This window comes from Alligator sinensis, unplaced genomic scaffold (assembly GCF_000455745.1).
Source record: "Alligator sinensis unplaced genomic scaffold, ASM45574v1 scaffold400_1, whole genome shotgun sequence".
NCBI classification, from domain to species: domain Eukaryota; kingdom Metazoa; phylum Chordata; order Crocodylia; family Alligatoridae; genus Alligator; species Alligator sinensis.
In genome coordinates this window covers 3,516,331-3,529,423 of record NW_005841897.1, presented here as the reverse complement: position 1 = coordinate 3,529,423, position 13,093 = coordinate 3,516,331, and the positions used below count along the sequence as shown (strand labels likewise).

The following is a 13,093-nucleotide window of genomic DNA, read 5'->3' as shown; positions in this document are numbered from 1 at the left end:
CCTGCTGATTCCATAACGTATGATAATGGAAGTAAGTTGTCTTTTTCCCAAAAAACTCATACCTTTGCTGTAAAAAAAGATGGGTGGTGCTTATAGAATGTGGCATCTGTTGAATATTTTTATTCTCGTTATTCAAGTGGTATCTCCTGCCTTAAACTGTAGTGCCATCTATAGCCTTTAGTTAGTTTTGAATTAATTTCCTTGTGGTCTTTCCCAAATGACTCGGCATAGTATTTGAACTTTAAAAATGTGAATACATTCTCTCCTGCAAGAGATGGTGTTTCATCCCAATTTTGCACATGTAAAATTTAAGACAAACGACTTGTATGAGGCAACATAAATTATTGAGTGTTAGGATTGGAATTAAGAGTTTTAAATTTTTTGGACTCCTATGCCTCTGATTCCTTTGGGCTGTTTTGCCTTTAGTACAAAAGGTATTGAGGAAACCAATGAATTTAAGCTGTAAAGTGCTCAGTATTTCCACATTGGTAGCCCTATGTGGGTAGAGTTGGGCACTTGAAAAATGAGGAATGCACAATTCATGGACAGCTGATAACATTTTGGCTTATGACTTGGTTAGGATCACATCTGGTGTGGCAGAGGTAGGGACAGATTTGATTTCCTGCCCCCCCCCGGTAGAAACTAACCTGCCTTAAACAGAAAACTATTTTCTCCCTTCTGTTCTCTGCTTCTTTCTTCACACCATGTTCTAACTTGTAGAACAATTAGGCAGTAGTCCTACAAACATCCTCATTCACAATATAACTGTGAGTTAGGTTTCAAGCACTGATTATTCTGTACTTTGGTTGATGTGGGACAATTGGGGGTGGGAAATTGCACGTTGCCATTTAACTAAAAATTACTGTAATGTAACGTGCAGAGAAAGGCAGGTTTAAGGTGGTACAAACAACTTAATTTTTTTGAATGCTTGATTTCATAACAGTTTTAAAATAAAGCATGTAATATAATTTTAGAGGTGCACCCATATATTGGCGCCATATTCAATTTGGCACCAGTTAAAAGGAAAATTAACATCAGCCTTTTTTGGCCGATGTAGCTGATAATGTACTGACAAACATAATATGCCTTCTGTCCGGGGCCCCTGGACACCACGTTCTTGTGCGCAGCTGCATGCATAATGTGGCTAGGAATGCAGCTGGGCAGTGTGGAGAGCAGCACCCTTCAGGTAAGTCTGGTGGGGGGAGGCAGGGGCAGATTGAGGCCCCCACAGTGAGGGACAGGGACCTGGTCAGGGGCTGGAGCTGTGGCAGGGTTGTGAATGGAACCTCAGGGGAGCAGGATGGAGATGCAGGCGGCTCATCCAGGGGATCAGCGTCCCAATGCTTTAAAAATGGTGGTGGGGCACTTGAACTAAAGCTTATTGAATGAGTTCAAGCACCCCTGCCATCATTTTTTAAGCACTAAGATGCTTTTGAGCAGGGTGAGGGCTGAGTTGTGCTGCCCACTGTGGGTTCAGGGCTCTTCACCCTGCTTCCTTTGCCTTGGGACCATTGTGCTGGCTGCGCACCATCTGGTAGCAGTGGTGGCGGTGAGCTATGCCTCCAGTTGTTGGACGGGCAGGGGACATGGCGCAGCCAGTGTGTGGCTCCCAGGGCAAAGGCAGCAGAGCAAAGAGCCCTGAGCTCACATTGGGCAGCCCACCTCAGCTCCCACCCTGCTTGGATGTGGCACTTGAACTAAAGCTCATTCGATGAGCTTTAGTTCAAACACCCCCGCTGCCATTTTTAAGCACCAGGACACTGATCTTAATGGATGAGCTGCCTGCAGCTCCAGCCCACTCCCTCACCATGGGGGCCTCAATCTCCCCCCTCCCCTCCACAGACTTACCTGCAGGGCGCTGCTCTCCATCCTGCCCAGCTTCATTTCTGTGAATCGGTTATTGGACTGGTATTGGCCAACATGCCTGATGAATAATTGGCTATCAGTATTGGCCAAGGAAGTCTTCATCAGTGCACCCCTATATAATTCCCAGTGTTTTGAAGGGTGGGGGGGATAGAAATGAATTTGCAGCAGTTACAACCCCTTTAATACATCAGTACAAGAGTTTGAATCCTGAAACTTCAGCACAGCTTGAAGTACAGGATTAATGGCTTTAGCTGGCTTCAAGAGCTGGAGAATGCTATAATCCTGGGTAGAGGAGTGAACTCCTGGGATGGTGTGCTGGATCTGAAATTGGTAGTATCTTCAAGGAGATTCTAGCTTATCCTCCCAAAGAGGTTCTGTTTTCCCAGTAAAGCGTTTTCAGCTGCTTTTTTGGCTACAGCTTTGGCTTGTTTTAAGTTCAGAGTGTTCATATTAATTTACTATTTTTGGATGCTGCCAACATTTATCCTGAGAAATGGAAACAACTAAAGGAAAACTAGAGAATTTCAGCATTACCAGACAATTCAAAAAAGAATTGCGAGGCAACAGAAATATATTTATCTGTCCCTTGACACTTCTTATTAAATTTCAAACAGTTAAACTATTTAAGTGTTACAAAGGGGGTGCAATCTCTAAAAAGGTTGTAAGAATCTTATGATAGGAAGTGTTGGCAACCTAAATACAGGGACTGCTACAATCTCCTTTTGTCAAGAAGTTGCACATATTATACGGTGGAATGAGTTTTGGCATGCGTTCCTGGTAGCCTTATTCCCTGAACTGATCATCCCAAAGCATTGCCTATAACTTTTCTTTTGCCATCGCATGCTATGAAAAATGTTGTCATTTTACAGGGGAAAATGGTTTTTTGTTTTTTGCATGTGTACCTGCAAAGCCAGGATATTTAAGTGCTATGAGTTGAACTTAATTGACTGTGAAAGGAGAGACTTCATTTTAAAAACCTCTAAACTAGCTTGTTTGTAGATCATATTGTAGTGTTAAAGCTCTGGGATTTGTGCTACTTTCTTGAAACAAGTGCCATCTTATTGAAGAAAAGGGTACCTACCTAGCACTCCCATTGGATTGCAGCTTTTAAACTTGTTGCTTCTTTAAATCGTACCCTAAATGGTTGTACTTTTGGGACCGAGTACAGCTGGCCATTGACCCAAAGTGGGGTTTTTAAAGCCATTGCATGCTATGTTTTAAATGGTGTTTTTGAAGGTAGTTCAGAGGTTTGGAATGCTGGAAGTAATTCTGATGGAGTGGCTTTGATTGCCTCCCTTGCATTGTGCTCTCTAAGGTACAAGTTAAATCATAGTCATCACTTAGTACTTTGGTCTATGAAAAGGATTTAATTACTGCGTATGTGGTTATATAAATATGTACATAAGCACTATCACGTGCTCCCTTGAACACTTCTGTGCTTTAGTGTAGTAATGTTTCAGAATGTGGCAAAGCTACTTTGAAGAAACTACTTGGTTCCATATAGTCATCTCTGAAAACACAATTTTCAAAAGATTGATTCACTTCAGTCCAAAGACATGAGGTAAATAAGTTAGCTACTCACAAGCATCCTCCCTCACCCCCCCCCCCAAACAAAAACAAAAAAACCCCCTTTTTAAGTCCCATACTGTAGAAGTTTTTTTTTTGTATGGAGTTTTATTGTGCTATAGGAGCATAATAAATGCAGCATATTCTCCTGTATGTTTTATAGGCTTTGCCATGGATAATTATGTGGATATTTTTGAGTTAATAGTATTCAGAATTTATTCTAAATGTAGTTTGTCATTATTACTAGCTTTGTTTTATATATTAGATTTTAAATCATTGGCAGCATAGCTAAATAGTAGGCCTGTGTGAAGTGGCTAGTATTTGCTTCGGATTCGGCTGATTTGATGATTCAGTGTTTCGAATTGCTGTCCTGAGTCGTTTTGGCCAATTTTTCTGGTTTCAAATCAGCCAGGCCCGTTCCCTGCCCACTCTCCCAGCTCCAGCAATGGCTATCCTGCCCACCTCAGCTTCTGGCACTTTGGGGGAGAGAAACCTCCCCCCCACTCACTGGGTGCTGCTGGGCAGGGGGGCAGTCCCCATTGTCCCACACTGCATGGGGGGGGCTCTACACAATCTCCCTGACTTGCCCCGCCTGCTGTGGTTCCAGCGCTTTGGGGGGGAAGCCGAGGAAAAAGCCTGGACTCGCTGGGTCTGCCGGCGGGGGGGCAGTCCATGCTGGGCTCTGCACAAGCCCCCTGAAGCCCTGAGGCCGCTGCAGGAGTAGAGTCCCAGGGGTTTACTTTTTTTTTTTTTCCTTAAAGGGCCAGAGTTGGCTTTGGGTGGGGCTGGGGGGGCTCATGACAGCCTCCCATGTAGTGGGGGGTAGCGGGCATTGCCCCCCTGCCTGGCAGCACTCAGTGAGTAGAGGCTATTTTTTTAAAGCACTGGAAGCTGGGGTGGGCAGGGCATCCATGGGGGGGGCACAGGGGGAGCAGGTCGGGGTCAGGCCCCGGGGGGCCTGTCTGAATCATCAAAGCTCTTCGAAACTTTTTCTGAAGATTCGGAGAGCTTTGAATTGATTCGGACCTTTTACTTGGTCCCCTGATTCAATTCGGATTCGGCCACTGAGTTGGACCAAATCGAATCACCACCCAAAGCTTCGCACAGCCCTACTGAATAGGGTTCGTTTTAAAGTAAGCAAGAATCACATTTGACAACTATGAACTGTGGTTCTAATAAGGTATCATCAGGTTTCAACTTTAGCAGGATCTTGGTATTCAGGGGTTTTCTTTGTCAGACGGTAGATTTTAAGGGGCAGGACTGTGGTTTCATTTCCTGGATATAACTTGAGTAAAAGCTGATGCTAACCAATATCTCTGATTGATTGATTTCTTTTGTTTTTCTTTTTCAGGCTGCTGAACAAAAAACCAAAGGTAATTAATAACTGTTATTTTGCCATTAACTATTTGATATTTGTATCTAGAATGCACTTCTGACTTTATTAACATGCATAAATTCAGTACTGGGACTAGAAGATTTTTATAGTGTTTTTCTGCAGATGTTTTTTTTCCTGCAGGGTGGAGGGAAGTACACTTTTAGTAGTGCTGCTGCTAGATGATTGTGGGGGGGGAGGGGAGATGTTACTGTTCCACTATTTAAATGCATCTATCCTGTGCTTCAGTTTTTACCATTATCAAACAAAATTCCAACATTAAACTCATTTAAAACAATATAACAAGATGTGCTTATGTTGAGGTAGATATCACTTTCTTTCTAATTTCTAGAGGTTATTTCTTTAATTAAAATGCATTCGTGTAATTTTAAATCTCTCACCTGTCATAAGACATTAACTAGGAAAAGTGCTTTAAAGTCAGTTCCTAGGTGTATCATCTCAGTTGCTTTGAAAGATGTACATTTTTTTCTTCTAAGAATATAATTTTTGTAGAATTCAGCACTTCGGGTATTGTACCTCCCTGATGAACGAACTTCCAAGATTTCTTGGAAGAGTTTAGCACAAAGAGCTGATTTCTTACTGATATGCTCACAAGCTAGGACCCCCACCTGCTACATTTAGAGCCTTCTAGTTTAATGCACGGATGGGCAAAATGTGGCCAGGCTGTTCTATCTGGCCCACAGGGCCCCTAAAAAATTTAGAAAATTAATATTTATCTGCCCCTGGCTGCCTGTCATGTGGCCCTCAATGACTTGCCAAAACTCAGTAGCAGCCCTCTGCCCAAAATAATTGCCCGCCCTAATGCCTTCAGGACTGCTCCTCAGTGGAGGAGCAGCATCTTTTAAATCGCTCTTGGCTATTCAGCTTGCTTAAGGTATGTCTTCTACATTGATTGCTGCTCTGACTTCAGTTTAATGTTGGAAACACCTTGAGGTAGTCTTGAACTAACTAGCTCGGATACGAGTAGCAGGCCAGCGTTCAATGTGTACAGGTTGCCCAAGTGTATGGTCCGATTTGTCTGAGTTACAGTCCAGGCGTGAGCTCTGTCACAGCTCAGCTGCTAGTACGTGGGCTGGTAAGTTTTTTAAGTAAGTTCAGGTAGTGACTCCAGCGCACCCATTCTCTCTATAGCAGTGGTTCTCAAACTTTTTTGTACCAGGATCCATTTGTAAACATCAATGGCCTGTCCCAACCCAGTGACCCTCACTCCTGACCCACTGCCCCCAGGTTCCCCCACCTTTTAGCCTGTAGCAGCTTAACTTGCTTACAGTTGGGCCAGGAACACTGGTAGTCATTGCAAGGGAATGTCTGTTCCATGGTCCAGGCTTTCTGTTGTGTACAGAATATCAGCACTGATATCAGTCTGTATACTTTCATCTTACTAACTCAGAAGTTCACTTGTTCACATGTACATGTTCTTGCAAATAGGAACGTGTTTGGTCTGCTCCTGTAATTTTTAGTTTGTCATGCTCAGCCAAGACTCACTGCAAAGAAGAAAGATCACTTTAGATGGACATTATCCAAAGATCTTATGTCTATAGGAAAATAACAGTTTTGCTGAATGCTTGGTAAATCTTCTGTCTGGCTCTTGGGTTTATTGTGTTGGTGTCAGCTATCTGCTGGTGTTGTGCAAAGCACTTGTGCATCATGGATAGTACCTCATTACTTGCCTCAGGAGACTGACAGAGTAATGCAAGATTGGTGCAGTGGGTTTGGAAAATGTATTTATTTTATTTATTTTAAACTTAAGTTCGTGTTTGCTTCAGCCGAGAGTGCATGACTGGGTTGCTGCATATGCAGGTTTTACATTGAAGAATCCTGTGTCCTCTTTGAAGCTGCGAGCTCTATCTTGAACCCAATCCATGGGGCTCTCTTTCTGTACTTAATCAATGATAGTGACTGCCAGAACCTTAGATGAGATGCTCTTTCTCCATTAGATGGCTAACATTGCTGGGAAAGAACCAGCTGTTCTCCCAAGTCCCTATTGTCAAGACCCCTGACATAATCCTGAATGGGATATTTTAAATTTTTACGTTCGTCATAAGCTTGAGTTCTAATGCACTTTGTATTAAGACTTAGTCCCCTGTCCCGTGGCACCTTTCTTCAGTAGGCTCTTTGCAGAATTTGCGTTGATACCTCTGGAGACATTGGTGATTACAGACTCCTTTTGATCACAACATTAATTGTAGTCACTTTGTGAGGGATATTCTGAATAAAATGACAGTTACTTGGACTTGGAAGCTAGAAGATTCTGATGTTTTGAGACCGTGTATATTGAAATGCACTTTTTTTTTTTTCCCAACTCCGTTTTGGGTTTTAGTTTTTATAAGTCTTCTAGGAGTTTGGGGCAGCATTAATGTGGGTGAGCAAATGAGAAAGAAAGGGAACAACTGAGCAGTAGGTTTTGGTGGGCCACAAAAGGTGCCTCGAAATAAAGGAAGTGATCAAGATAACGGAATTAGACAGATGCAGCGTTGCATCTGTCTCGAATCTGAAGAGATGCTTGTATGCCATACATTCCAGGAACCCTTAGAAGTAGATGGAAGACAGTTGGAATGATGGGAACAGAAGAGGATCTTGAAAACAACATTTTATATGGATAAAGAGGATGGGTTAACAGGGGTGTCAAAAGGCCCGTGGAGTTGCATGATCTATCTCATGGGTCCCTGGACCTGACCCCATGTACTGTGTAGGTTGCATGTGTTGTATGGAGTGCGCAGGCTGGACCTGGTGCCACACACAGCACAAGGTCAGTCTGGGGTGCGCAGTGCATGCAGCACCTGCACTGAACCAGCTCTGTGTACTGGCTCCAGGACTGGTCTGAATTGGCCCATGCCAGATTCAACATACACAGGGCTGGGCTGGTGGGATGCTGCATGTAGCGCATGCACTCCCCCCCCCCAATATTGGCCCTTTGTACTGCATGCATGGTTGGTCCAGCCCAAATTAGAACAATCCAACATAAAATATCAACGAATCTGTCTTGGTTCTTATACTGACATTAATCATTATGGTATCAGAAGAACTTTATATTTATTATAGCTGTATATCCTGTATTTAGAAAATAGAAGAGATTGTTGAATTGCTGTAGTTAACCCATACGTTAGAATGTATATATCCAAATAACTCTTGCTGATTAGTTCTTCCTGTATTTGCCATACATTATTTCCGATTGGATGCATCCTGTGCCAGCACCACCTGCTTATTTTGGCACTTCCAAAAACTTTTTCCATTTTGTTATAGATGCTCTTGTAAAAGCCCATATTAACACCTTCGTTTAATTTCTCTGATAAACTGATAAATAGGAGTAGGTCAAGTAAGGGAATAGGTTCAGACTGTTGTATGCAAAGACAGTTATTCTGTAGCTCTTTCTATAAAGCTGCTTTACCTGATAGGAAGAGAAAAGTGTGGTGAGCAAGTAGGCTCCTTTTCTCTCTGTCAAAGTAAAGAGTTAGCCATGGTAGTGTAAAGTCAGGCAGAAGGTAAGGCTGAATGGTACTTTGGAGACCTGATCAATTCAGAGATAAGCTTTTGTAAATAACAGGAGCTTACTCTGTGTGCATGTGTGTACACACATACAGAACTGTATAGCGCCTTAATTTATTTTTGGTAGTTGAGACCACATGCCAGAGGTGGTTTTGAAGGGGGGGAAGGTCTGTGTGCGCTTGATTTTGAGACAGACCAGACCATGAAGTTTGTATTGCTGTTTTTGAGAAACGACATTTTCCCTTTTAATCTTTGCTCTTTAGAGAGCAAGCTACTAGCTTACACATTTTGGTCCTTAAGGAATGCTTGACCTCAGTCTTTTGTCATTGTATGGCTTTAGGAGCAAGAGCTGTTGTCAAGCCTTTAATTCCAAATTTTCCAAACAGACCAATGCCCTGCTGAAAAGTGAGTGTAACTCCAGGATATCACCCACAAACTTGTATCTGGGGCAGGATGTTATGTGCTCCATGGTTTGGTCAGGGTTTCCACAGTTCCGGCCAGGCAGAGTTTTTAGGTGCCACTTGTATATCAGGTGGCCACACCGACCATGTCCGGTGCGTATCCTGTTAAGGATTGTCCACATGCTCCATGGACGGTTGAAGTCCAGTTGTTACATTGTTGGGTAAGAGACTAGGTATTTGTTTGGGAAAGTGTTTTCTGCCCCAGCTTTCCTCCCAAGATTCTTCAGTATTGTGGTATAGGAGGTGCTTGGTTCATGTCCAAAATTCTTTATGAAATTATATGGTGAGTTAGGAGATCTTGAAGGTCTTGGTGCATGGGAAGGTCCAGGTTACAAGTGATACGCATTATTTCTCTGTATGTTGCTACATCCCGTCGAATCGAGGGAGGAGTAATGTTTGAAACTACTAGTAGCCACTACAGTACACTAGTTGATATCAGAGTTCCAGCAATAGTCCTCATTACTGAGTAGAGTTGTGTCAATGAGTTTCGATTATTAACTTGAGACCCAGACGGGTGCACAGTACTCGGCTGTTGAGAGAACCAGGGCTACAGCAGACGTGAGGAGGATGGTGGCTTTTGCACTCCAGCTTGTGCTGGTGAGCTTTTGGATGATGTTCACTTGTGCCTTTGTTTTTATGGCAGTCTTTCAGAAGTGATGATGACAAGTTAGGGGAGTGGTCAAGGGTCTCCACAAGGTAAGAGTCAGGTCGTGAAACACTTACTCTACGCCAAAGGTGTCATTGAGGGTGTTATGTGCCTTGGGATTTGTTGAGATGGAATGTGGAGATGATGGACTTGGTTGCATTTGATCATGGTCTCCAGTTGTTGGGGAAAAATCGAAGTCCCCGGGTTCGTTGGGCAGAGGCTCAGACGATATGGAAGTATTCAGCCATTATTGATAAATCAGAGTTCAGTGTGGCTTCAATATCTTGAAAAGGTTTTGCCTGTGTGGGCAAAGTGATATCTACGCCAATGATAAATTTCCACAGTAATTTGAGTAGGACATATCACTTATGTGGATGTTAAAAAGCATCCATGCCAGAACACTACCCTGTGGGAGGCCATTGTTGAATATTCTTGGAGCGCTGACCTTGGCTTGTAGGTAGACCTTCATCCTTCTGTTGCTCATCAAAGTCCACAGCAGCTGGAGTAATTTAGCACATGGTGACGGCAGCAGCAGGGACAGTCTGTCTTTCCACATAGTAATCATAGGCCGAGGAAAGATCTGTGAAGGTGGCCCTGGTCTTGAGCTTGTGGTGAAAACCAGCCTAGATGTTTGTAGTGATGGCAAGTACTTGCCCACAGCAGCTACAATGGGGTCTAAAGCCAGCCTGTTCTTGGGGGAGGAATAGGTTGATGATAGGCTTGATTATTGTAGGTTATGCAGAGCAAAGAGATGGGCCTGTAGCTCCTAGGGTCATGGACTGGCTTTCCTAGTTTTGGCCGGTCTATCACCATTGCCTCACACCAGCTTTGTGGAATATGGCTGTCCACCATCACAGCTTTGCCTCACACCAGCTTTGTGGAATATGGCTGGCCACCATCCCAGCAGAAAAGAGAGCCAAAAGTCACTGTTTTGCCAATGGGCCAAGATGGTGGAGGAGTTCTTGTGGAATACTATCTTTCCCAGCAAGCTTTTAGTTTCTTTGATTTGAAGAATTGAGTTCACAAATTGCTACAGAACTCTGATTCTCCACTCTGGGTACTTCTGACTTCTCTGTAAACACGAGAGCCCTAGGTGATTTCAACTGCAAAGGCATATTCTTGCCTATAAACTTTGTCCAGAATAATTTTGGATGCTGTAGTTTAAAAAACAAAACAAAAATTACCCGCCCCCTTTCTTATGCATCCACTGAACAGTAAACCTAGGATTTTGCAATGGTTATGGGGCTGGTATATAATTACCATATTTTTCTGATTTAGTCAACTTTGCATTTTAAATTGAGCCTACATTTTCAGGTTCAGTTTTAGGAAAAACAGCTTTCTCTCACTGAATACAAGTCAGTAGCTACAGATGGTTTTAAGTGCTATTGTAGCTGCAAAAACCTGTAAGAATCAAATGATCAAGGAAGGACCTTAAATGATTTAAATGCACTAAAAATACTAGAGCAAGAGCCCCACTGAACAAAATAAGATAAGAGGTCAACTCTTAAGCTAAGTGTGAGTCTTAGTTGTTTTGGAGGGAAAAAATAGGTCAACCTATAATTGGAACAATGCAGTAATACTAAGTGAATTGGTTTTGTGCGTCTATACCTTGATGAAAGTGTGTCTCGTTCGACTCTTGACTTTTTTAGCTGCCTGTATTGAATAAGTATTACAACTTAGTCCTTTCAGATTGTTCATAGTTGCTGTTGCATATCACCTTTCTATATCAGAAATGAAAAAGTATGTTCCCCAGTAGCTGTACTTTCAGGCACAGTAGTAGATATTCTTAGTAATATGTTGATATTCTGAGAGAGTATTAGCTAGTCTAAGTCAGTTTCTTGATGTGATTTAAGGCTTTTTTTTTTTTTTTTTTTTTTGCTTGAGATATGAGGGCCATTACTAGGTAATTTTGGCAGGATGCGTCTGCTGAAGTAATTGTAATTGTTGATCCAGCAATTATTCATAGCTTCTTGAACTAGTTACAATAGGCAAGTTTATTTTAAGTTCCAAACATACCACAGGTAAATTATATCTATAGCAAGTAGGATGGTGAAATCTGCCAGTGGTGGTGTTTGTGGAAGATATGTGGCATCGAAAAATCTAGCTTTCATCTTCCCATTTGCTTTACTTTGCCAATTGGGTCATCTTTCCTCATTTTGATTCCAGCCTTGTAATCTGTCCATATTGCTGTTACTAACAAGGTCATCAGTAGCAATGTACTGAAGGCCTGTGTCAACCCTTGCCCTGGAAACCTGTTTAAAGAATGTCAAATGATTGAAACTCATTTAAATTTCCAGATGTTGCATCATTTGTCATGTAAAATCTGTGCATACAGTTGATGCAAATGATAGTTTTTGTGATGTTGAAGGTAGCAGCAGCAACAATTTGGTAGTCGGCTTTGTCATCTTTGGTAACTTTAATGTAAGAGTTTTTCATTTGGTGCTGCCCCCTGGCACTTGGACAGCCTTTGCAAGTTCTGACTTTCTGGAATCAAGTCTAGGTGGTGTTTCTACTAAGACGCTTAGAGTGACAGAACAGGGAAAACTATCCCTTTTATTGGAGGTGGGAGGTAGAAAAAGTCTGAGCCAGGAGTGTGTGTGTGGGGGGGGGCGGGGATGTCCTTGAGTGCTCAGCGGCAGACCTCAAAGTGGACTGCAAGTACTTGTGGTCCACTTCTGGGTCTGTCGTCGAGGGTTCTGGGAACCCCCTCCCCCCACTCCTGTGGGACACTCCATCTGTCTCACCATCTCGGTGTTCACAAGCCGTCTGGTACCTTGAGGTATGTAGAAAACGCATATAAAGCTGTCTCTCTGTCCGAATCGTCAAATCTTTCCAAATTGGATCAAACGCTTCAGAGTTGATTTGGAGAGATTAATGAGTTTCCTGATTCATTTTGGAAATTCAGCCGCCAAATCGGGCTGAATCTCCTCCAAATCGAATTAACAACCGAAGCTTTGCACAGCCCGAATATTCAGCTGGGAGGAAGTGAGAAACTGAGATGAATATTACGTTCAGAACTTAAGTTAAAGATGTATGTAATGGACATATATGGGAGAGGCAAGGTGTTTTTTGGGATAACTTTGCCTCTTCCTTACCTCTCACACCTCTTTAACATCACTGCTATAGCATCATGCCAACACTGTCACATAGTGAGTATATTGGTATTTTATGATGGCAGTAAGTACTATTATGAATATAGTGTGATGTGAATGCAGTAAGATAAAGGAACAAAGTAAAAAAATTCTCTAAATTTGGACTGGAAGTTGGACTACACAATGTACTGTTTTTAAGTAATCACAAGCAGAATGGAATACAAAATTGTACAAAAGATTAAGAGCAATGAGGATTTTAAAGTACGTAAGAATTTAGAGGTCACTCAAGAAGGTAGGGCCTTTGAGAAATAGTTTGACACAAAAGAGATATTAAAGTTGTATGCATGAGAATTTGCATGGCATGAATCATGTTTGTTTTGGAAAGAGATTATTGAAGGAAAGAATTTGTCCAGGAGAAGGTAAGAAGCCTGGCTGCATTGGACCAAGTGGGATATTTCTTCTGGTTTTGGAGAGCTGGGCTACTGATGGTGATAAACAACTAAGTAAAAAGAAAAGATCTAAGGTGAGAACCACTGACGTACTGGCATGGAGCTTCTTCACTGTCTCCGAATTATTCTGTGGT

The 13,093-nt window shown here is 42.5% G+C and overlaps 1 protein-coding gene across 2 annotated transcripts in view; it reads left to right on the top strand.

Annotated features, from left to right (window-relative positions):
- TNRC6C (trinucleotide repeat containing 6C) overlaps positions 1-13,093 on the top strand; it is a 182,251-nt gene that overhangs the window by 24,755 nt on the left and 144,403 nt on the right. For both annotated transcript variants that reach the window (XM_006018326.3, XM_014517267.2), the window contains one exon: positions 4,784-4,805. In XM_006018326.3, the coding sequence (XP_006018388.1) occupies positions 4,784-4,805 (22 nt within the window). The remainder of the gene's footprint in view (positions 1-4,783; positions 4,806-13,093) is intronic.